The 26155-nt window shown below is 42.8% G+C and overlaps 1 protein-coding gene across 1 annotated transcript in view; it reads left to right on the forward strand.

Annotated features, from left to right (window-relative positions):
- The window catches only part of LOC132897495 (elongin-B), a 74903-nt gene extending 53439 nt beyond the window's left edge, over positions 1-21464 (forward strand). The window contains exons 3-4 of the mRNA XM_060938766.1: positions 9309-9417; positions 20843-21464. Coding sequence (XP_060794749.1) covers positions 9309-9417; positions 20843-20955 — 222 coding nt within the window. The 3' untranslated portion in view covers positions 20956-21464. The remainder of the gene's footprint in view (positions 1-9308; positions 9418-20842) is intronic.
- The last annotated feature ends 4691 nt before the right edge of the window (positions 21465-26155 follow it).

Below are 26155 nucleotides of genomic sequence, written 5' to 3' on the forward strand. Positions count from 1 at the left end.
AAAATGGGAGAATTACATTGATCTTGCTCCTGAATTTACCTGTGATAATGCACTTTAACAAACCAGTGCTGTGACAGACTCCAGGTAACGTTCAACAGTGTAATCTGGGGACCGTATAGAATAATTCAGTTTCAAAGAGCCGTAGTTAGCTGACAGCTTTGCCCGATTGTACGGGCACTGAGTCGCCATTCCCGGCCGCAGGTGGAGCTCGTGATACCGGGAGGGAGCTGATGAAATCCTTGGCCTTATCCGGGCACTGGAAAACCTCAGTTTTGCTGGCAGCTTTGACTTTCAGCATGGCGGGGTAGAGCAGGAAGAACTCCACTCCTTTTGTTCAGGCCATATTCATAGCTTGGGAGGAAGCTTGCCGCTGCTTGATGGTGTAGTCGGGTGAAAAGCGAACTGTCCGTTCTTTCACTATGAGCGGGGATTTCTTTGCGGTACGAAGAATCATCTGGCATGTTGTGTACCAGAGTGTATTAAAGACTAGGGTGTGAAGACCGGATTTGGTTCTGTTGTCACTGTACACATGGTGGGCTTGCATGATCTCACCATCCAGATTGCCCATGGTGGGGAACCACTTTGGTAGCAAATTCATGAGCAACTGCACCGCATTAGACCCTTTGAGCCCTTCTGCTAGCCCAACGGCACGAACGTTGCATCACCTGCTGCGATCCTCCATATCAACTAGCTTAAGTTGCATCGTCTCCATCGCAGCCTCCTGGCTAGCTAGCTTTTCAGAGTTGCTCTCAACATCCGACCGTATTTTGCCCGGCTCCATGTTAACGGTGCTGATACTCTCGGTTAGAGAGAACAGCCATGCAGGCAGACTTAATTTTCCCTCCGTGTCTTCTCACATCTGCTGGAGTTTGTCGAAATGTGCCTCCAGGACAATTTCATGAGGGTGTACATTCTTCTGAAATTAACTCCTTTCACAGTTTGTGGAGGAATTTCACCAAACTTGGGAAAAGGTTTTGGTATATGACAGTTATGCGCATATTGAAATTTTTTGCTTAGTTTGGGCAAGTTTTACCAGACTTGTGCCTTTTTGATTATTAACAAACTTGTACTTTGGCAATTTCATCAAGGTGTGCTTGCTTTCTGTGGCTACGTTGTTTCTCAAGCACCGCCTCTGCTATGGCCTCCATGTCAGACATCCCTCTTGTCTTCACAGCAAGGCCTGGCTCAAATTTCTTGCTTGAATCGGACATGGCATATTTACAACCAGTAGTGCAGTCAACTAAGAAAATAGTTGTCACAATGGTAAATGTAAGTAAAAATGGCAATGCCGGGTTGAGTGGATTCGATCTAAACCGCCATCTTGTCCAGCTGATCATGTGACTCCCCCTTTCACCATTTTTGGAGGAATTTCACGAAACATGGCAGGATTCTTTGCTATATGTCAGTACTATGCATATTATTTTGTTCAATTTCAGGCCTAGACATTAAGCATTTACCACTGGTGGCCCATTGGGCCAGTGGAATTGAAAGTTACTGGCCCAAATGGAAAATGTGGTGGCCCGAATGCGCGCGGTACCCGCATTCGGGCCACCACATTTCATGGAGTTCATAATACACTATGATCATTTGATTTTTGGCTAGAAAAGTAGACTTTAGGGGTACATGTTGTTGTTGCCGAGCGTAGCGAGGCTGAAAATTTTTGCAGAATATGCCCAAGCCACATCATTGTAGGAGGCAATAATCTTCTCATCTCCATACAAAGTAGGGTCACATTTTCATGACACCCCCCCCCCCCCCCCCCCCCCAAAATCAAGTAGTGTCACTTTTTCATGACCCCCCCCCTAAATTCATAGACCCCCTCCCCCATAAATAATGACCGCCCCCTAAAATTAAAAAGAGCCTTCTCAACATTATCACAACTTTTATATTTTGATTTTGTACCTGAAAACAAGACTGACAAAAGACAGTAACTCAGTCCAAATTACCAGCAATGGACTCAAAAACAGTCAAATCAAATTGAAATAAATATATAAAATGTTTTTGCTTCTGAAAATGTGCACTGAAATAGCAATAAAGTCAATTTAAGGTTTATAGTTTAGTGCAATAGCTTTCCTCTTCCACACACTCATCTAAAATGCCAGGGCTCTACATTAACTTTTGAAGCCGCTTGTCCTGTCGGGCAAGTTGAAAGGAAGTTTACTTGTCCGAATGTGAAGTTGACTTGTCCAGAGAAATATTTGAGAAAAAAACCCACAAACTCTTGTAACCCAACAATCTTTATGGCATTTGTTTCTGAATTCACAACATGTGCATAATATCTGTGAATCAAAAGTAATCAATACTTGATATACTGAGGCAAAAGTTCAAAAATATAGTAAAACAGACTGATTGATACCATAATTCACCAATTATTATACTGAAGTTCAGAAGCAATATATCCCAATAGAATAGAAATTATGAACATAAAATTAAGAAAATATCTATACTATGAGATCCAGAAACACTAACCATATATATATATACATACACACACACACACACACACACACACACAGATCAGTACTCTGCAGTTCAGTAACAAATATCACAAAAAGTAACATCAAAATTTATGACTTGCGATATCACTAGTTTGGATAAGAGAAACAACAACAATGCTACAAATAAAAACAACTGATAACAAAATTGACTAGTACTGTAAATCACTGATTATTATACACTGAAATCTAGTTATCAAATGACAATATATCTTATGAAAACCTCCACACCTCTACTGACTCACAGATGAATGGATACAAATAGTTTCTATTCATCTTCATCTATCAATCCTTGAGTTCTGCTCCATCAATTGGACTCCATCAATCATTAATTTTTGAGAAATTGAAAACCAGAAAATTAAAATTATTATATATATTTTCATTTTTAAATTATTAATTTTGAATATATATATCCTCCACTGATTAATTGTTTATTTATTTAGTGTGGCTCCTGTATGGTATTTAATGGTAAAAAAAAAAGAATTACAAATAATCCATAATTATATCTAAATTATAGAGCCCTATGTTTCAAATCCCTAAACTCCCATTACTAATTAGTTAATTAATACAGCCGGTAGCCTAATTAGCAGCCATTTGACAGCTTGGTATTTTATAGATAACTTTCCCCACTCCTACCTCACTCCGTCAATCCACACGCATGCAGGCGCACATTCCCCGCCACACGCTCAGCTAGATAACGAACACCATCAACAATTCAAAGATTTGGAAATTACCACACACTCAACGTAAATATACAGTTGAATAATGATCCCGCCAACAGAAATGTCAACAAATCCACGTGTATGACACGATATTAAAACCAATCATAAACGACCGTTTACTTTTCAGCTCAAATACACGAAGCGGTATTGGCCAGTTTTGCAAGTGGAATATTTCACATGCGCACATTGCTCTTTCTGAATAGAAACATCCAGCGATTCATCAAAACAATATGTCGAGTGAGATGCTTCGGAAATCATGTGAATAAACTGATAAATTTGATATGTAACCCGAATATTTTGGCGTATTTTGGCACTTGTCCAATCGGACAAGTAACTGAGACGATGAACTTGTCCGACATTAAGCATCATTTGTCTCGGACAAGCAGACAACTGTTAATGTCGAGCCCTGAATGCGTGCGCATCCTGTTGCCATGGTGTCACTAAGTGTGTCCCGATGGTCATCTGAGACTTTGGTAAACTCAGCCCTTCTCTCCTCGATCTGGCGCTCAACCAAAATGACGCTTCCGAATAGCGCCGAACATCTCTGAAGATGCACGAAGACGACACACTCCTGCCGCGGAGTGGAGCATGACGAAAACAAAGATGGCGGACCTCGTATTGAAAAGGTGCATTTTACGAACAATTTCTTCACAATTCTGGGTAAAATATCTCATCTCATCTCATTATCTGTAGCCGCTTTATCCTTCTACAGGGTCGCAGGCAAGCTGGAGCCTATCCCAGCTGACTACGGGCGAAAGGCGGGGTACACCCTGGACAAGTCGCCAGGTCGTCACAGGGCTGACACATATAGACACAGACAACCATTCACACTCACATTCACACCTACAGTCAATTTAGAGTCACCAGTTAACCTAACCTGCATGTCTTTGGACTGTGGGGGAAACCGGAGCACCCGGAGGAAACCCACGCAGACACGGGGAGAACATGCAAACTCCGCACAGAAAGGCCCTTGCCAGCCCCAGGGCTCGAACCCAGGACCTTCTTGCTGTGAGGCGACAGCGCTAACCACTACACCACCGTGCCGCCTGGGTAAAATATGAGTAATAAAATTTGTTAATTTGTATCGAAAACGTACTGGCCCGCCCAGGCCACTGTTTGGCCAAATTTAGTGGCCCGAACTGGCCCGAAAGACTTAAAAAAAACACCGCCGGGCCATCGGGCAAGTGCTAATGTCGAGCCCTGAATTTGGTTGCAGAGTTGTGGCCCTTGATTAGCAACCTTGTACTTTCACAATTTCATGAATGTGCGCTTGCCTTCTGACATCGACTCCTCTTACAATTTTTGGACGAATTTCTCAAAGCTTGGCAAAAGGCAGTAATGCACATATTGCGATTTTAATTTAGTTTGTGAAAATTTTACAAGAGTTTTGACTCTTGATTAAATAACTCTTGACAATTTCATGAGGGTGTACATTCGTCTGGAATCAACTCTTCTCACAGTTTGTGGAGGAATTTCACCAAACTTGGCAAAAGCCTTTGTTATATGACAGTTATATGCATATTGAAATTTTTTGTTTAATTTGGGCAAATTTTACCAGACTTATGCCCTTGATTATTAACAAACTTGTACTTTGGCAAGTTCATCAAACTGTGCTTGCTTTTCTGAAATCAACTTCCCTCACAATTTTTATTCCCCGCTGGCCGAAAGGCCCAAAGGGGGATTATGTCGTGGCAATGTCTGTCCCGGGAAGGGTACTCACTTTTTCTGAAATCAACTCCTCTCTCAATTTTTGGAGGAATTCCATGAAACTTGACAGGATTCTTTGTTATATGTCGGTAATACGCATATTGCAATTTCGTTCAACTCGGCCTCATTTCACCAGACTTATGGCATAGTTGTCAGCGGGGGATACAGTATTATGCTCTCAGAGCAGTCTTATTATTTACTGTCTGATCTCAAATGCATAGTCAGCTGGGATAGGCTCCGGCTTGCCTGCGACCCTGTAGAACAGGATAAGTGGCTACAGATGATGGATGGATCTCTAATGCATTAAGAAGGCAAGAAGTTCGTCCACTAAGGAGAGATATTGCACTTTATATTGCACGTTGTCCGGTATTGCTTATTGTTAGGCTAGGCTACTGCTCCTTCCCGTCCTCTGTCCTCCTGTTACGCCTCCTTCCCCCCAGAGAGGAGTTGTACAGTCTGATGGCATGAGGGACAAAGGAGTTTGAGTCTGTTTGTCCTGCACTTGGGAAGGAGCATTCTGTCACTGAACAGGCTCCTCTGATTGCTGATGATGGTGTGCAGAGGGTGACTGGCATCATCCATGATGTTCAATAGTTTGTCCATAGACCTCTTCTCTGCCACCGTCACCAGTGCGTCCAGCTTCATGCTGGCCTGCCTGATCAGTTTGTCCAGCCTGGATGTGTCCTCCTTGGATGTGCTGCCCCTCCAGCACACCACGGTGTAAAACAGGACACTGGCGACCACAGACTGATAGAACATCCACAGGAGTTTCCTGCAGATGTTCAAGGACCGCAGCCTCCTAAGGAAGTATAGCCTGCTCTGTCCCTTCCTGTATAAATGTTTGGTGTTGCAAGTTCAGTCCAGCTTGCTGTCCAGCCACAGCCCGAGGTACTTGTAGGAATCCACAACCTCCACCTCGACTCCCTCGATCAGAACTGGTTGTGACCTTGGTCTGGACCTCCCAAAGTCAATGACCAGCTCCTTGGTCTTCGAGTGTTGAGCTGCAGATGGTTCCTATTGCACCACATAGCAAAGTACCTCACCAGGCTCCTATACGCCTTCTCTCTGTCGTCACTGATACACCCAATGATGGCTGTGTCCTCGGCAAACTTCTGAATGTGACACAGCTCTGAGTTGTCGCAGAAGTCCGCGGTGTACAGGGTGAAGAGAAGAGGGGCCAGCACCATGCCCTGGGGTGCTCCGGTGCTGCTAATCACAGTGTCAGACATGATGTCCTTCAGCCTGACGTACTGCGGCCTGTCAGTGAGGTAGCTGGAGATCCAGGTGACCAGGCAGGGGTCCACTCGCATTCTGTTCAGTTTGTCCTGAAACAATAGGGGCTGGATGGCGTTGAAGGCATTCGAAGTCCAAGAAGAGGATCCTCACTGTGCCATTTCCCTTATCCAGATGCGAGTGGGCTCGGTGTAGCAGGTAGAGGATGGCGTCTTCCACACCGACACCTGCCCGGTACGCAAACTGCAGACAGTCCTGGGCATGTTGTACCTGGGGTCTGAGGAGGCTGAGGAAGAGCCGCTCCAACGTCTTCATCAGATGTGAAGTGAGTGCCAGCGATTGGAAGTCGTTCAGCTCGCTGGGCCGATTTCTTCTTTTTGGGAACTGGAGCAATACATGATGTCTTCCAGGGGCTGGGCGCACTCCCCAGCTGCAGGCTAAGGTTGAAGATGCGTTGGAGTGGTTCACCCAGTTCAGCAGCACAGGTCTTCAGTAGTCAGGGACACACCTTGTCTGGGCCTGCTGCTTTCCTGGGGTGAAGCTTCCTCAGTTGACCTCTGACCTGGTCTGCAGTAATGCATGGAGGAGTCTGTGTTGAGGAGGGGGCTGCTGTGATGACTGGGGGGAGGTGTGTTGAGGGAAGAAGGAGAGATGGCTGCAGTGGGAGGGGGGGGTACACGGGCTGGTTGAACCGATCGAAAAAGTCATTCAACTCATTCGCCCTCTCCACTGTCCCCTCAACGACTCTGGTCTTTGTATTGTGGCCTGCGATGGTTTTCACACCTTCCCAGACCTCCCTCATGCTGTTCTCCAGCTTCTGCTCCACCTTTCTCCTGTAGCTGTCCTTAGCTTCCCTCATGCAGTGTTTTACCTCCTGCTGTGCTGCTTTCATCGCCTCCCTATCCCTGCTCCTGAAGGTGGCCTTCTTCCTGTTGAGGACAGCTTTGACTTCCTGTGTTACCCATGGCTTATTAGGGTAACACCGTACAGTCTTAGCGGGAGAGACCACGTCTGCACAGAAGTTAAGGTAATCTGTCACAGTATGTCAGCCCCTCTATGTGCTCACAGTGTGGGCTAAGCATCACATCCCAGTCCGTGATGTCATAACAGTCCCTGAGGGCATCTTCCATTTCAGAGGACCACCTCCTGATGGAGCTAGTCGTTGCAGGCTGCCTTTGAACTGGGGGGAGTGTACTTCAGCTGTAGAAGAACCAGGTTGTGGTCAGACTTCCCTAGTGGGGGGAGGGGTATGGCTCTGTATGCATCCCTCACATTAGCATACAGCAAATCAATTGTCCTGTTGTTCCTTGTTGGACAATCTACAGCCTGGTAAAAAGCAGCCAAAGTAGCATAATTAAAGTCCCCAGAAACGATGCCTCAGGGTGCTGTCTGCAGCCTTGCTGTGACGGAGTGAATCCTCTCACATGCAGCGGCTGCGTCTGCCCTTGGAGGGATGTAAACACAGATGATCACGTGACTGAACTCCCTCGGCAGATAATATGGCCGCAGGCTAACAGCTAGCAGCTCCAAGTCCGGGCAACATAAAGCTGTCTTTACGGAGGTATGTCCCGGGTTACACCAGCGGTTGTTAACATAAATGTCGAGTCCCGCACCTTTACTTTTCCCACGTGTTGGTGTCTGTTGGCTCTCACAGCAGTGAATCCCCGCAGGTCCACGTTAGCATCCGGTACAAGGTGTGTTTAGCCATGTCGCTGTAAAGATAAATAAGCTGCTCTCCTGGTAAATCCACTGGTTGTTCAGAGCAGAAAGCTCATCGACTTTATTTGGCAGCGAGTTCACATTCCCCATGATAACGGAGGGAATGGATGGTTTGTAGCGCCGCCGGTTGTCCGCTAGCCTAGCCTTTAGCTTAGCTCCAGCTTTGCAGCCCCTGGGCTTCCTCCTCAGCTCAGCCGGGATGGGGTATCGTATCCCGGCTCGTCCCATTGTTTTCAGGGCCAGCAGCTCCTCTCTCGAATAAGTGAGAAAACTGGCTCCTGGTTGCGTGTTAAAGTTAAAAATATCCATGTTATATAAGTAAAACACACTGTTTTCATAAGAAGAGCAGAAAAGTAAAAAAAAAAAAAAAGGTGGGGGAAAGGGGTTTAAAGAGCTAAAAACTACAGAGCTACTGGAGAGGCAGCCGTCTCACACAGCACCCATACTAGATTCTTGGGACCCCTAGGAAGCATGGAAGCATTTTCTTTAAAATAAAGAAAAAACATTTTTGAAATGGGTGTGTCCAAATTTTGATTGGTATTATACCCACATAACTAAATCCTTCAGTCAACATGGGGCCCATTGGACTCCTGTTGGACACTGGGAGGCCCCAAGGAGCAATATAGCTGAGTTGGGGGGGGAGACTCTTTCTGCTGCCAGATGGTGGCACTAGTTACCTGTTTTATATCCTAAACTCAAAAACCAGACTTGCCACTTTGCACATGCTTTTTGTATACAATTACAGTTTTTGCAGATGCTCTATGTATGCGTTTCATGTACTTCCTAGTTGAAGCCATGCATATTCTTTGGTTGAAGCTGATTCTCATGTTCAGAACTTAATTGGCGACACAAAGTGCCAGTCATCAACACCCTTGGTTGCAATTGGCTCAGTCTTTACACAAAAGAAGAGAAGGAACTTCTTTTCAGCATGGACTCTTATTGGCTGTTTGTCTGTAGACAGGACGTGGAAACTACTGTTGGGTCTATTGAATCAAAAGGTCAGCCAGTCAGTTTTGATGCTGGATATTTACTGATGTAATAATGTGTTTTGGACTAAATATTGTTTCTGAATTGGATCATCTGGAGCTTTACCAATTAACAAGACCATTTTTTTTTTAAGGAATGTTATCAATTGGTTGATTTACTATAAGCCTTTATAGGTGAGTTACCTCCATTTTGTTGTTGGTTGGTTGATGATGGTGTTGATTATATTTGCTGTTGTCATTGCATCTTGAAATGGTTTGCATAAATCGAATTCCAGGAATCTTGGCATTTCCAAGAATTTAAGCTTTTCACGAGTATATACTTAACATGCCATTTGTGTACTTTTTCTGAAAAACTTTTAAGGAGTTAATGACCTGAGAAAAACCAGGTGTGTGCTTTGACTAGCTAAATCATCAGCTTGGTTGGTGTGTGTGTGTGTGTGTTACAGGATGATCAGCTGCTAGATGATGGGAAAACACTGGGAGATTGTGGCTTCACTAATCAGACAGCCAGACCTCAGGCTCCTGCTACAGTCGGACTCGCCTTCCGAATTAGTGGTATGTCTCTGGCTTGGTACAGTGCTAATTATTGTTCTGTGTTTCTGAACATAGAAAGGCCATCTTCATTAAAAGTAGACTCCCTTTTGGATTTTTCTAATTTAGGCCATAAAAAAAAAAAACTTTCCCTGACTTTATTATTATTATTATTATTATTATTATTATTATTATTAAAATCTGTATTTTTAAAATAAACATATCTAAGAAACAATTTAAGTAACAGGACAGTATGTTGACATTGACCTTATCAAAGTTAAAAAATCATCAAATATACAGAAAAGTAAATGAGAGAACTAACTTTTCTTCTTCCCATGGCCTTCAGAAGACACAACTGATGTAACTTCCTGTTGAGCATGTGATTTATGGAATGTTCCAAATTTGTCAGATGGGGTAATATGTTTAGGTAACAGGACTGAGTGAAAACCCAGGGACACGACTAAAATGTGTATTTTAACTAAGATATTGTGGATTTCTTATGAAAAAAAAATATTTAAACCATGGATAGGATATGGAGTCTCACAACAGTGCAAAATAATTACTGTTTCTGAAGGATTTTAATCATAATATTTCATAGTTACAGTGGGGCAAAAAAGTATTTAGTCAATCACCAATTGTGCAAGTTCTCCCACTTAAAAAGATGAGGTCTATAATTTTCATCATGGGTATACCTCAACTATGAGAGACAAAATGAGAAAAAAAATCCAGAAAATCACATTGTCTGTCTGATTTTTAAAGAATTTATTTGCAAATTATGGTGGAAAATGAGTATTTGGTCAATAACAAAAGTTCATTTCAATACTTCGTTATATACCCTTTGTTGGCAATGACAGAGATCAAACGTTTTCTGTAAGTCTTCACAAGGTTTTCACACACTGTTGCTGGTATTTTGGCCCATTCCTCCATGCAGATCTCCTCTAGAGCAGTGATGTTTTGGGGCTGTTGCTGGGCAACACGGACTTTCAGCTCCCTCCAAAGACTTTCTATGGGGTTGAGATCTGGAGACTGGCTAGGCCACTCCAGGACCTTGAAATGCTTCTTACGAAGCCACTCCTTTGTTGCCCGGGCGGTGTGTTTGGGATCATTGTCATGCTGAAAAACCCAGCCATGTTTCATCTTCAATGCCCTTGCTGATGGAAGGTGGTTTTCACTCAATCTCATGATACATGGCCCCATTCATTCTTTCCTTTACACGGATCAGTCATCCTGGTCCCTTTGCGGAAAAACAGCCCCAAAGCATGATGTTTCCTCCCCCATGCTTCACAGTAGGTATGGTGTTCTTTGGATGCAACTCAGCATTCTTTCTCCTCCAAACACGACAAGTTGAGGTTTTACCAAAAAGTTCTATTTTGGTTTCATCTGACCATATGACATTCTCCCAGTCCTCTTCTGGATCATCCAAATGCTCTCTAGCAAACTTCAGACGGGCCTGGACATGTACTGGCTTAAGCAGGGGGACACGTCTGGTACTGCAGGATTTGAGTCCCTGGCGGCGTAGGGTGTTACTGATGGTAGCCTTTGTTACTTTGGTCCCAGCTCTCTGCAGGTCATTCACTAGGTCCCCCCCGTGTGGTTTTGGTGGTTCTTGTGATCATTTTGACCCCACAGGGTGAGGTCTTGCGTGGAGCCCCAGATCGAGGGAGGTTATCAGGGGGTCTTGTATGTCTTCCATTTTCTAATAATTGCTCCCACAGTTGATTTCTTCACACCAAGCTGCTTACCTATTGCAGCAGTTTCAGTCTTCCCAGCCTGGTGCAGGTCTACAATTTTGTTTCTGGTGTCCTTTGACAGCTCTTTGGTCTTGGCCATAGTGGAGTTTGGAGTGTGACTGTTTGAGGTTGTGGACAGGTGTCTTTTATACTGATAACGAGTTCAAACAGGTGCCATTAATACAGGTAACGAGTGGAGAACAGAGGAGCCTCTTAAAGAAGTTGTTGCAGGTCTGTGAGAGCCAGAAATCTTGCTTGTTTGTAGGTGACCAAATACTTATTTTACCGAGGAATTTACCAATTAATTCATTAAAGGACCCATGGCATGGTGGTTTGTTGATGCTTTAAACGGGCTCATGGAGGTTTCCGGATGTTATATCCGCAGCCTTTCTCGAAATGAACCCTCGGCACGTAGATATAGCCTCCTGGGAGAAAGCCCCATTTCAGCCCTTTTCCCAGTGCGTCGTTTTGCTCATGAGAAGCATGGAGGCGGGGAAGGGTAGAGGGTGGGGGCGGGCCATGGGGGGAGGGGCTTGACCAAGCTGCACTCACACTTACTTGCTGCTATCAGCGCCTGTAGCCACGCTGCTAAGACAAAACCCTGTTCTCCCTCGGACTCCTTTCGTAAACTCAACGTGACACAGAGAACAGTGTGAGAGAGTGTTCGGAGTGGTAGTTTACGAATGTATAATACCCTAGGCTTGAACACGCACTCCATAACCAAAGAGGATAGAAGCAGCAACTACAGCAACATATCGCTTATCCAACAGAAGACATGCATTGCGGCGCAATAGTCAAACATAAGCTCATAAGTTAGTCAATTTCCAGACTAAACTCAGTTTAACAGAGCATGCTGCATGCTTTTTGGTTTTGTAGCGCAGAGTACCTGGCTAACTGCAGGAAGCGGTTAGCTGCACAGCTAATGTAGCCATTGCAAGGCTAACGCACTGATTTTAAAACACGGCAAAACGACTTAACAGTTATACACTTACTTGTTCGGTGTTTGTGGCTGATGCGGCAGGGATGCTTGGTACGGACCCAGGCTTCAGTGACAGTTGATGTGCAAAACCTGCCCTGTACTGTCCCAAGTTGTGGAAACATTCATCAAGAAAATGCTTCCGACAAACATACACCGTCTTAGGTAGACTCGACTGCGTATTATTGGAGTAAATAAAATTAAGCCACTGCGTCTTCAGGGGCTCTCCCGTCGGCAGTAAAAACAGACTCCTTTCTGTGTTGTCACATCCATGTACAGCGCAATTTCCATGTTTCGCTTGCTTAGGTGGTGCCATGTTGTTGTGCCCTCTATGGTCTCCTCACTACAAAATTGAAGTGACGTATCTATGGTGGCAACTTTTGAGCTGGGCGGGCAATCCATACAGTGGGTGGGAATCCAGAGGGGGGGGGGCGTGGGGATCATCTCCCTTGCTGACGTAGTAAAGGGAAGGGCCTATCAATGCGCCATTTTGACGCGCCATTCTCAAATGTTGACAAAGGGTGGGCATAGTTTGGTTTACACATTGACATTTCTAGCCACTGGGGTGACTTAAGAAGGTCAGAGGAACTCATTTTAACATTAAAAAAACCTCAGAAAGTGAAAATTTCATGCCATGGGACCTTTAAAAATCCTACTATGTGATTTCTTGGATTCTTTCCCCCTATTCAGTCTCTCATAGTTGAAGTGTACCTATGATGAAAATTACAGGCCTCTCTCATCTTTTTAAGTGGGAGAACTTCCACAATTGGTGGCTGACTAAATACTTTTTTGCCCCACTGCAAGTATTATTACTATTATTATTATTATATTATTATTATTATTATTATTATTATTTTATTATTCTCCTTTATTTAACCAGGGTAGTCACATTGAGGCTGTTGCCTCTTTTTCAAGTGAGCCCTGGCCAAGAAAGCAGCAATAAACTAAAACAACATAAAGCAGATATGCAGACAAACACAGCAGCAAAGTATAGCAAAGATTAAAAGCAAAGACATAAAAGATTAAGACATGAAAACATGCAGGACATAATTAAAACATGCAGGACATAAATAAAACATGCAGGACATAAGCAAGATATGCATAACTTAAAAGAATGGCAGGGCGTGAGCACATCATACTGGACGACAACACACAACTTTATAAAACAAGCAGGACAAAAGCATACCATGCAGGGCAACAAGATACACACAACTTAAAACACACAATAGGTTAAAAGACAGGCAGGACACATAAATAACATGTTGAACAAGAGACACATAGCTTAAAATACACATAGGTTGAGACAAGCAGGACAGCAAGAGAGCAGAAATTACCATAAGAGATGTACACAATGAAATAAGAACACAAACAAGCATATAACAGGTAACGTAAACCAAAACTGGCATACTTACAACATGAACATAAAAGATAGATAATGCACTGAATGTGTTCAATAGAATAGCCTTAACCTTAAAAACACTTGCATTGATATTTTAGTATGTCAGCAATACGTAACTTAAAATCAGTCAATGGAATGAACAAATCTAGCTTTAACTGTTTCTGGAGTTCATTTCAGGTTGAGGGGGCATTATATTGAAAGGCTAATTTTCCAAAATTGGTTCTAGGAGTTGGTATGTTAAAAAGAATATCGTTTGATCTGAGGTTATATCTATTATTTGAGGACCAAGAAAACAGTGATTAAATAGGATGGTAACAAACCAATAACTGCCTTATAAATGAAAGTCAGCCAATGAAGCTGCTTGCGTACTAACAGCGGGTGACAACCAGACAGGCTGTACAGGTCACAATGGTGTGTTGAATATTTAGCCCCAGTAATAAAACGTAGCGCAGAGTGATAAGTTGAATCTAGCGACTGTAGCACAGACTTTGATGCATGCATATAAAGAATGTCACCGTAGTCTAATACAGAAACAAATGTAGATGTTACCAGTTCCTTTCTGGCTTTAAGATTAAAACATGCCTTATTTCTATAATAAAACCCTAATTTTACTTTTAGTTTCTGCACTAAGCTGGTAACATGAGAATTAAAAGACAGCTCTTCGTCCAATAAAAATCCTAAGTATTTGTAGCTTGACACCGTCTCTATAATCTGTCCCTGAAGAGTAATTATTTGAGGCAAAGTTTGAATTTGAGAATTAGTAAATAACATGTATTTGGTTTTGTTTGAGTTTAGTACCAGATGTAACTAAGTTTTCTTGTATTTTTGTGAAAGCCTCTTGAAGTTTTGCTAATGCCTCAGAAGGAGATGAGGCTGAGCAATACAGAATGGTGTCATCTGCATATACGTGTACATTGGCATTGTTTACATATGCACAAATGTCATTTATGTAGATGGTGAATAATAATGGACCTAAGATGGAACCTTGTGGAATGCCAATTTTAATCTGAGCTCTTCCTGATGTTATACCGTCACAAGAAACACATTTGGCCCTTTTCCACTACCCTTTTTCAGCTCGCTTCAGCTCACTTCAGCCCGACACGGCTCGCGTTTCGACTACCAAAAACCAGCACGACTCAGCTCGTTTCAGCCCTGCTTAGCCCCTAAAACTCGCACCGTTTTGGAGTGGGGCTGAAGCGAGCCAAGCCGTGCCGAGTGAGGCTGGGGGCGTGAGCAGACACTCCCCTGTGCACTGATTGGTGAGGAGGAGTGTCCTCACATGCCCACACACGCCCCGCGAGCGCGCTGGGATCTGTCAACACCGTAAACCCGGAAGGAGAATAATTACGAATTACGAGAATTTCTGAAGCCTTATGCGCCTCGCCTCATCTATACGCTCTTGCCAGTATCTGTCCGCGTTGTCGGTGACAACAAGCCACAGCACCAAGACCAGCAACACTAACGACTCCATGTCCATGTTTATTGTTTACTATTCGGGGCGTGAGACTACCGCTTAAAAGATCACTGATGTCACTGTTTGCGCTGCTTAACGACATCACCTGACGTCCACCCACTTTCGCTAACTCCACCCAATGTGTCCACCCACTTCCAGCCAGCACGGTTCAGCGCGGTTGTAGTCGAAATGCAACTCCAACAGCCCCGCTCAGCTCGACTCAGCACGGCACGGCTCAGCCCGACTCAGCCGCGTTTGTAGTGGAAAAGCGGCAATTGATATCTGTTTGTAAAATAATCTTGAAACCAAAGTAAAGCTTTTTCGGATATCCCAATGTTATACAGAGAATGTAATAAAATACTATGATTTACTGTATCAAAAGCTTTAGAAAGATCAATAAACAACGCTGCACAAGAGTTTTTACTATTACTAACACTAATGATGTCATTGACTACTTTTACGGCTGCGGTGATGGTGCTATGTCTCTTCCTAAAGCCTGATTGAACTGGGCTAAGAATACTGTTTATTAGTTAAAAACTCTTTTAATTGATCACTAATTAGAGACTCAAAGATTTTGGCTAACACTGAAAGCTTTGAGATTGGACAGTAGTTATCTAGCAAAGTTGGATCGTCACTCTTTAATAAAGGTACTACATGTGCTAATTTCCAGGAATCTGGAATACAATTTTGTTCCAGAGATAAATTAAAAATGTATGTTAAAGGGTCAGTGATAATTTCAGCAGAAAGTTTTAAAAGTGATGGGTCAAGACCATCAGGACCAGCTGACTTTCTACTATTTATATTTTTTACAGCTGATAACACTGACCCCCTGTGAATTGGTTCAAGAGCAAAAGTAGGCCTATTTACCTGTCTCATACTAGGAGACTGAAAATCAGACTGTTTTTGCCTCGGTAGTGAATTAAAAAAAAGCCCTGCCGAAGCGAAGTGTTAGTTAAAGGAATCCACTATCTTTTTTTTTTTATATGAAGTTAGAGTGCGGAGACAGGTAACACCATGCTATTTTTCAGTGTTTTAGGTAATTTTTATTCATCCTTACAATTATATATCTTAAATTTGAAATCAGATCAATGTGCACATGGATTAAAGTTCTCCGTCGATACGACGGATTTCCGTCAACTGGGAGTGCTAAAGGTCAATAATGAGAGTGATGCAGATCCGGGGGGTAGGCCCATAGGTCTGACACCGATGTGATTTTAGAACTTCACCAAGCTGCTGTGATTGCCTGTTACCCTTTCTTGTGCTATGTTTGAGTATATGTAAAGGAATAAGTTGTTGCACTAGATAGGCCTAAATAAATAAATAAATACAGCCTACGCTACTGTCTAGTCCCGGGGAGGCTAGGCATAGGCCACTGATGAAACAATTTGGCTGTCTTACTACTAGGCAACTACTTGCCTACTACTAATATTAGGCCTATTGTTGTAGTAGTAATAATAATATTTGCCTATTGAAAGGTGATCAGGTGAAAAATCTAAACAGCCCTGTTGAAGCCTCAGCAAGACCTATGCTATTAAGCCTTTTGTAGGTTAAACAGGCTTCGGCAGACAACATTCTGGAAAGGATGTATTTTTCTTTGGTTTGGTTAGCCTACGATTTAATCTTCAAACATTATGGTTTCAGCGGTTCGCTTAAACATTGGAGGCTGCAGAGTCGGGCTGCAAGATTTCCCTACACTTGTTTAAGATGCCAAACTTCATAGTAAGGAGAAAATAATTCCACAGTATTTAGTGCCTCGTCAGTCTCAAAAATTAATAGTGAAGGACCAATGCGAATTAAGTCCCAAAAAAACATCTCGTAGGCCATTTTCAAAAAAGTCCGGAATTGGAAGTCAGAGTGTAATGAAGTGTCTCATTCACTAAGCACAAAAGGTCAGAAAACAGTGGAGAAAACAGCTATTGCTTAAATAGGCTACTAATGTTTTACATTAGTAATTTAATGTATGTGACAAATTCATTGATTAAATCGATAAAGAAGCCAATACTCCAAAGCGCAAAATTCAGGAAAGTGGCTCCGGTGTTGCAAGTGCACAAGAACAGTTATTTGAAAGTTAACCTAATGAATGTGCGTGCACGTGCGATTTCATGAAGAACCAGGACAATTGGTGTTCGGTGAAAGATTCACACCCATGACTCGTTATATTCACGCGTGCCCTCTCGCCCACTGTTGCTTCGTGTTTCCTATTTACACGAGTGTCTGAAGATGGAGTTTTCAGAAATCTCCACTCTGCCCAGAGTTTGCGAAAGTAGCTGTTTTCAGTGACTGAAACCTCCGTATAGGTGTGAATGAGAGGTGCAACAAAATAAATGTGTCTTTTTTATCCGGCTACATGTAGGCTATCACTGCGCAAAGCCTTTAATGTTGAAATGGTAGTAATATTTGTTAAAATAATAGTAGGCTAATTTCCACATTAATTGGTAAAATGGCACAAGGGATGTGATGGGGGGATGGCTATTTTATAATGGGGATGATTTGAGATTTTTATTTCAGAAGGGGGATGCCAGCCTCCCCACATCCCCCCTCAACTCGAGTAAGGCCATATTTCACCAAACATAGGCCCTTCGATTTCCATCACTAGAGCGCATCAAATTACTTTCGGTTTTGCCAGCATGGACGTGCTTCTTTTAAATGAAGGCGGTTCAAGTTCGACTGCACTTGCACTTTTCTCTTAACCACTGTTGTGCATTACTAAAGTATTGTTGAAATAAATTTGTACTTTGCACTGAAAACTTGATGTTTCATCATTTATAGCCAGTAATAATAATGGTAAAGTCTTGCCTTAGCTTTAGTCATTGTTAAAATTATGTAAATGTACTATAAGTAGGGGCCTAGGGGATAATGGACAACACGGCGTTTAAAATTTGATGCATCGCTGACGTGGTAGGGGCCAACGACAAGGAGCTTTTTTTTTCTCCAGTCAGATTTTTTTTTTTTTTTTGCTTTAATCCATGCGTGCAGGGCATTCTGCGTAATAAGGAAATGTATTTTAAAGTACTTTTTTTTTTTTTTTAAGATATTTTTTGGGCTTTTTTCACCTTTATTGGATGTTTATTATGTTTATGATTATTGGAAATGAGCAGGAGAGAGAGAGACGGGGAGGGATCGGGAAATGACCTCGGGTCGGAATTGAACCCGGGTCCCCGGATTTATAGTATGGTGCCTTATCCACCTGAGCCACGATGTCCCCTAAAGTACATTTTTATGTGCATTTATACATGTAATTTTCTAGGGACGGAAATGGCACCGATTCAATGGAATGGCTCATATTAAAAAAAAAAAAATTCTATCAAACTTTAGAGATTTTTTTTTTTTCTCTCTCTCTCCTCGGGCTCATGTCTGAAACGGGTGGGTTATACTGGAAATTCATGAGGTTATACTAAAGTCGAGTTTAGGAAAGTCTATTAGTGGCATTACAAAGATGTTTATATTCCCAAAACTATTACTTTTGATCACTACATTTGGCAAAAACATGAGTAAACACAAAAATCCAAAAGATGAATGTAACGGCTTCTGAAATAGGCAGGCGGGATCAAGGTCACTTTCGTTTTTATTTTTTTAAACTGTCACTTAACACAACATGCTTTTCAACAGTTTTAAAATAAACTGTGTTTCAGCCAGGGGAAGAGATCCTCTCACTTTGCGCATGCACACACAGCACCTTCCCTGGATTTGCTTGACCACGCCCCCGCTGCCACAGTGAAAAAGAACCGTATACTGTCTTGCTCAACAAAATAAACCGCACAGTATGATGGCGAATTGAGAGGTTGTTCACCAGAAGTTGTGCAATATAGGTGTATAGTCTAATTACACACACTTTCGCTCAGTGGTCTTCACCATCAGTGATTTTTTTGAAAAAGAAAAAAAGTAAGCTGTCTAATGCACAAGAATAATATTTACATTGTGAAATCAATACATAATTTTCGTTATGGCTAACGAATATTGGCTAGAATACACTCAATGAAAAACGTATTTCACCAAGATGAGTGACCAGGCTCAAGTTCACGTCAGACAGATGCATATTTGGGCTAATTGCGGTATTTTTAAATTTTTAATTTTTTTTCCAATTCCAGTAGAGAGTAAGCCATGCGCATTCTAGCTGCTGCTTCTCACCGGAGCTTTTTATTTTATTTTCTCTGTTTTTCTTTTGTGTGTTTTTGTGTAGTTTTTGATGTTTTTGTTTAAGTATTTTTGTCCACCGGTTGTGGTGTAGCTCCAGACCCAGTTTTGGGCGTCGGTTCCCTCCAGGCATTGGTTCGCCGTGGGTGATTTCTGTGCTCCTAGCTATGGACTGCAGTGAGCTCATTGCTCATTTTAACATCATGGTTATCCAGTGCTCTGTGCTGCAGTGCTTTAGTGCTTGGCGTGATGTTCCAAGCAATGTTGCTCGGTGGCTGTGCAGGCGGTTTGGGACATACCGGCGCTCTGCATGGCGGTGCATCTGTGCTCGCTTTGTGGATCCATGGTGTGGTGTTCCAAGTGATGTTGCCCGGTGCCGTCGCGGCGGCTGTGCTGTGCTGGCGGTGTGGGACTTTGTTTTCGTGCACCTTTTGGTGGGACTGTGGCTGCTACACCATTGGAATGACATCCTGACCTTTTATTTGGTGGACTCCCCCCCCCATATAATTGTAAAGCGACCTTGAGTTTTGAGAAAGGCGCTATATAAATTGAACTTGTATGTCTCGTGGCAAAATGATGTAACTGGGTCAGTGCACAGTCAATGAAAACCTGGGCATGTGCACACCGGACTTCCTCTTTCTGCTTGACCGCACAAAGTGTGCGACTTCATGCACATTACTTGCTAGGGAATCCCCTCAAAATAAATAACTTCCCAGACACAGGATGGCCTGATATATTTTTAAATATTACAGAAATAAACACATCACAATGACCAAATTTCAGAGGAAACTAAATTTCACTGATTTTATGAAACTGAAAGGGCGTCTTGCTTTAAGATGAGAGCATGTATGCAGTTAAAGCCAAATTTAAAAAATGAATGGGATTTTTATGCCTTCGCCACCTTAAGGTGCAGGAGGCATTATGTTTTCGGGTTATCCAAGCGTCCGTCCTGAAACCTTGTGAACACGATTTCTCAAAGGCTAATGAAAGGAATTTCACCAAACTTTCACCATTTGTGCGCTTTGGGTCAAACATGAACTGATTAGATTGAGGTTAAAAGGTCTAAGGTCAAGGTTACTGTGAGGTCAAATGTCTGTCCGAAAACCTTGTGAACACAATATCTCCAAGGCAAATTAAAGGAATTTCACCAAACTTTCACATGTGTGCGCTTTGGGACAAACATTGACTAATTTTAGATTTTGAGGTTAAAAGGTCACAGATCAAGATTACTGTGAGGTCAAATGTCCATCCCCAAACTTTGTGAACACCATACTATGTATCTCAGACTAATGAAAGGAATTTCACCAAACTTTCACCATTTGTGCACTTTGGGACAAAGATGAAATGATTAGATTTTGAGATCAAAAGGTCTAAGGTCAAGGTCACTGTGAGGTCAAATGTCTGTCTGAAAACCTTGTGAACGTAATATCTCCTAGGCAAATGAAAGGAATTTCACCAAACTTTCACCATTTGTGCACTTTGGGACAAACATTAACTGATTTTTAGATTTTGAGGTTAAAAGGTCACAGATCAAGATTACTGTGAGGTCAAATGTCCATCCCCAAATCACAACTTAATAAGGCATGTAGTCTACCAGGCGGAGGCATCCCCATCGACACCGTTGGCGTCGAGTTCTATCTAGTTCATTTAAGATTAATATTCAAGATTAAACAGTTCGATAAAAGCTATATTAAGTGCCTAATTTCATTTGCATGTTTGACTAGTTTATCTGATTGTTCGTGTGTGTGTGCGCGCAGATGATGCCTTTGAGCAGCTCCAAGTGGATCCGTTCTCAAATCCTCCTGAGCTTCCTGATGTGATGAAACCTCAGGATTCAGGCAGCACGGCCAACGAGCAGTCAGTGCAGTAAAAAAAAAAATTTCACAATGCAGTTGGAGGAGGAGAAATCTGCTGCTCCGTTACGAGGAGCTTTCACCTGGACTGAGCACTCCAGAAGGGGTTAGGGGTTTCAGAAACCAAAACAGGACACAGCTGCCCCCTTCCCCCATCCTACAAAAACACACACATCATCATTTAGCTTATTACATTTCTTTGTTAAATCTGAACTGACGCGCATTTCCACCTCACTGTGTCTGTGAGACACACATACACTTTCTTTAAACCTGATCGCAGCTTGTTTTTGCAGTGTAAAGACATTTTGTGGTGTTAGCATTCATTAAAACAGAAAGAAAGCAACTCTTGCGTTTTGCAGTGAGAGATTGTGAAGTTCAAGGGAGAGGCATGCGGGAATTGCACCATATTTTTCACTCGAGCCTGCATCCATAGTGCATTATGTAATTTATGTTTGTGGTTTTTTTTTTTTTAAATAATGAATTAAGCAACCCTTTTAGGCACTGATTATTAAAGATCTGAATTTTACATCTGTTGTGGTTCCTTAGTTTTTTCATGTTGTGTGAATGTGTTTTTTATAAATTCTGTTTGTGGTGATGAGGAAATAGTGTATGCTGTTGTGGTTACAAATTGATAAACATGGACATGTCATGGCAGTTTTGGGCTGTTGGTGCTTTCTTTGAACTTCTTTTTCTGTGGCAGCATGATTGTACGACATGCAACTTTTAATAGAAAACAAGACTTTGATGCACAAGTTTTAATTAATTTTGGATGTTCTAAAATCAACAGTCAATTATACATAAGGTTAAACTACATATGCCCATATAGATTACTAATTCAGTGGAGCTGAAATTTCTACACTGTCTTTTAACTTGCCAAGGCCACTTCCTGTTAGTAATCATGATTGAGTGCAGCTGGTAGCTTATCTTGTTAAGCTTTTTACGTGCCAACATAAAGGTTTGACAGCTCTCATTGGATTGACCAACACACTGTACAATGGGAAAGTCCAAAGAGCAAAGTGTAGATCTGAGAAAGAGGATCGTAGATTTACCCAAGTCATGAATTTGGAACCATTTCTTAACAACTGCAGATTCCAAGATTATCAGTTCAAACAATTATATGCAAGTTATTGGGAGGTGTAGCCACCTTGCCAAGTTCTGGTAGAAGACCCACATTAACCCTCAGCTGAGAGGAAGTTGATTTGGATGGTCAAGAACCACTAAGGCACAGGCCTACCATGAATTGGAAGCTGCTGGAACACTATCGTCAAGTGAGTTTTATATCCCAATGGACTGAGGAGCTGCTGTCCAAGAAAGGAGCCCCTACTTCAAAATTGACACCTTCAAGCTTGACACCTAAAGGTTCCAGCTGACCGCCTGGACAAAGAGGAAAGTTTTATGGTCAGATGAGAGGAAGATTGAGTTATTTGTCCACAATGACCAGAGGTACAGAGGAGCACTGTACTAAATGTTAAGCATAACATTTGGTACATCATGCTCTGGGGCTGTTTTGTTGCCAGTGGAAATAGTGCATTTCCCACAGTGGGTGGAATAATGGAGGATGACTACCTCAGAATTCGTCAGCATAAGCTCAAACCGTCAGAAACTTGGACACAATTAGGTGTTCCAACAGGACTCTTCTTTTTTGGCTGCTCCCATTAGGGGTTGCTGCAACAGATCTGTTCTGCATATATTTGATTTGGCATAGGTTTTACACCGGATGCTCTTCCTGATGCAACCCTCCCCAATCTATCCAGGCTGATGACCAGAATTAAGTATGCGCTGGCTTGTTCAACCCCAGTGGCTCGGTATTTTACCTAATTTGTATGTCTTTAAACTGTGGGGGTAACCGGAGCACCCAGGGGAAACCCACCCAGAAAAGCCCCCATTCGCCATGAGGCTCGAATCTGGAACCTTCTTGCTGTGTCCAACAGGACAATTATCCCAAATACACATCAAAGCTGGTTGTGAAATTGATAAACTCCACTAATTCTGCCAAGAAGAAGGACAAATATCCAACCAGAATTCTGCTGCCTTGCAAAAATGTTCATCCCCCTTTGTGTTTGTCTTATTTTGTCACATTACAACCTGGAATTAAAATGGATTTTTGGGGGGTTAGCACCATTTGAGTTACACAACATGCTTACAACTTTAAAGGTGAAAATTGTTTTATTGTGACACAAACAATAATTATTAAGATGAAAAAACAGAAATCTGGAGTGTGCATAGGTATTCCCCCCCTCCCCAAGTCAATTGAGGTTTTTCACCCACGTGACCAAGTCATGTGATGCATCGTTAGGCTGCCATTTTGGACGTCACGGCTTGAATCAGTTTGAATGCGAGGAAGGCGACAAACGAAAAACATAAAAGAAAAAGGAGCGAGATGCAGAAAACACCTTCACTATCCAGCGATGTAGGGCATTTACAGGGCGAGCAGAGGGAGAGGTATTTGCAAAAATTGAGGTTAGCAGGCTTAAAGAACGACGTTTACCTGCTTTCACCAGGATTGTTCACTGACGTACGGAAGTACACGAAGCCCTCATCTTTACCTGACTTCAGCCCACATGATCTGTATACCTATGTCATTAAAAACCCATCGCCATACACAGGTATTGATCTGAAAGCGTATAAGAGTTTGGATGCCTACAAATATTTTGTGTCAGGTTGGGTAACATGCCTACATCAGTGGGTCATCCCTGGAGCCGGTGGTCGCCATCTTATTACAGCTAAGGTTTGTTCACATTTTCATTTACTTTCGGTCCTCAGGATAAACAAAATGTTATTAAATGTCATTGAAATAACTTCTTAGTCTGTTGAGACATGGCCCGTTATAAATTTGCTGTTACCAGGCAATGACCAAGAACTGTATTATTAGGGTCGGTGTCTGTGTTGTAGCAGTGTACTAGCAGCTAGCTGTTAGCACTAGCTAATGTCAACAACATAGTAGCTAGTATGTTACTGTAGCAATGTTTACGTTCAGTCATTTGGATGACTGTTAAAACCTTTCAGTCTCAAGTTTTTCCTTTACTGTATTTACTAGTTTACTGTAATTATGATCCGGTAGCTATTTACACCAGATCCAGTGTAAATAGATGCTGGAGCGCGCTCCGGCTTGCTCCCCCTCAAATTAAGCAGCGCGCTCCGGCTTGCTCCCGGAGTGCTCCGGCCGAGGTTCCGGAGCACACTCTGGCTTGTGATGGGTTTTTAATGACATAGGTATACAGATCATGTGGGCCGAAGTCAGGTAAAGATGAGGGCTTCGTGTACTTCCGTACATCAGTGAACAATCCTGGTGGAAGCAGGTAAACGTCGTTCTTTAAGCCTGCTAACCTCAATTTTTGCAAATACCTCTCCCTCTGCTCGCCCTGTAAATGCCCTACATCGCTGGATAGTGAATGTGTTTTCTGCATCTCGCTCCTTTTTCTTTTATGTTTTTCGTTTGTTACCTTCCTCGCATTCAAACTGATTCAAGCCGTGACGTCCAAAATGGCAGCCTAAGATGCCATTCCTCACTCAATCTGGCAATCTGACTATCTCTGCAAATTTAGGCATCTTAAAATGTTTTTATTAATGCCAAATAAAATATCCAGCACAAATTATATATGATAGATATAAATTAATAATTTATAAATTTTATTTCAAACACATTTTTAGTTAGCGGGACTTCAGCTGGTCACCGTTCCCACCTACATATGTGCACTTCCGGTCCCGCCCGCAATGAGCTTTCAAAATTTGTCCCGTGCCGCACTGCTTTGCGGCGGGTCCCGCGAGTCCCGTGGGACTCCCGCGGGAGTGCAGGGCTCTACCGGAGTGCTCCGGCCGAGGTTCCGGAGCGCGCTCCGGCTTGCTCCCCCTCAAATTAAGCAGCGCGCTCCGGCTTGCTCCCGGAGTGCTCCGGCCGAGGTTGCGGAGCGCGCTGCTTAATTTGAGGGGGAGCAAGCCAGAGCGCGCTCCGGAACCTCGGCCGGAGCACTCCGGTAGAGCCCTGCACTCCCGCGGGACCCGCCGCAAAGCAGTGCGGCACGGGACAAATTTTGAAAGCTCATTGCGGGCGGGACCGGAAGTGCACATATGTAGGTGGGAACGGTGACCAGCTGCAGTCCCGCTAACTAAAAATGTGTTTGAAATAAAATTTATAAATTATTAATTTATATCTATCATATATAATTTGTGCTGGATATTTTATTTGGCATTAATAACATTTTAAGATGCCTAAATTTGCAGAGAGAGTCAGATTGCCAGATTGAGTGAGGAATGGCATCTTAAATTTGCCATTGATCACCCTAACGGGAAATCCTTTGATCACTCTAATGACTCACAGTTCACACCCAGCTAGCAAGAGAACCATAAGTGAAGTGATTTACTGCTTGTGTTAGTCTACAACTCTAATCAGAGAGAGAGGTTACACAGTGACGGTAGGCTTGACATGCAAATTTGGCTGTCCAATCAGAGGTGGCCAAATTTGCATATTACAGGAAGGATTTCTGGGATAGCATTGAGTCAAGCCTATCGGCACTGTGTAACCTGTCTCTCTGATTAGAGTTGTAGACTAACTCAAGCAGTAAATCAATTCACTTCTCTTACTAGCTCTGCTTTGCAATAAAAAAAAAAACCCACCATTGGTACAAAGTAAGCCCATTCACTTTTTTATGCTGATCAGAGAATTACAATGGTTTCTCATGTGATAAAAATGTGTGATTCGCGATTAAATATTTTAATCGCTTGACAGCACTAATTATTATTATTATTATTATTATTATTATTTGAGACACTACATGCTGAATTCAGAAACAAGGTAAAAAATAACAAACGGGAACGTGAGCTGTAGATATTTATGCTCAAATCCACTCAAAGTAGGGGGCGGGGCACCATCACGCTGTGTCAAGACAAGAACTTTCCTGAGAAATAACGCGAACGTCTGCATCATGTGGGATTTGCGGGCGGGAGCTGGACTGAAAATCATAATTTTTTTGTGGGTGGGAGCGGGACTGAAAATCATAATTCTTTGCGGGAGTGGGACTGAAAAATCCGACCCACGCAGACCTCTACACTCCGGGAGCAAGCCGGAGCGTGCTGCTTAATTTGAGGGGGAACAAGCCGGAGCGCGCTCCGGAACCTCAGCCAGAGCACTCCGGGAGCAAGCCGGAGCGTGCTGCTTAATTTGAGGGGGCGCAAGCCAGAGTGCGCTCCGGAACCTCGGCCGGAGCACTCCGGGAGCAA

This window comes from Neoarius graeffei, chromosome 14 (assembly GCF_027579695.1).
Source record: "Neoarius graeffei isolate fNeoGra1 chromosome 14, fNeoGra1.pri, whole genome shotgun sequence".
NCBI classification, from domain to species: Eukaryota; Metazoa; Chordata; class Actinopteri; order Siluriformes; family Ariidae; genus Neoarius; species Neoarius graeffei.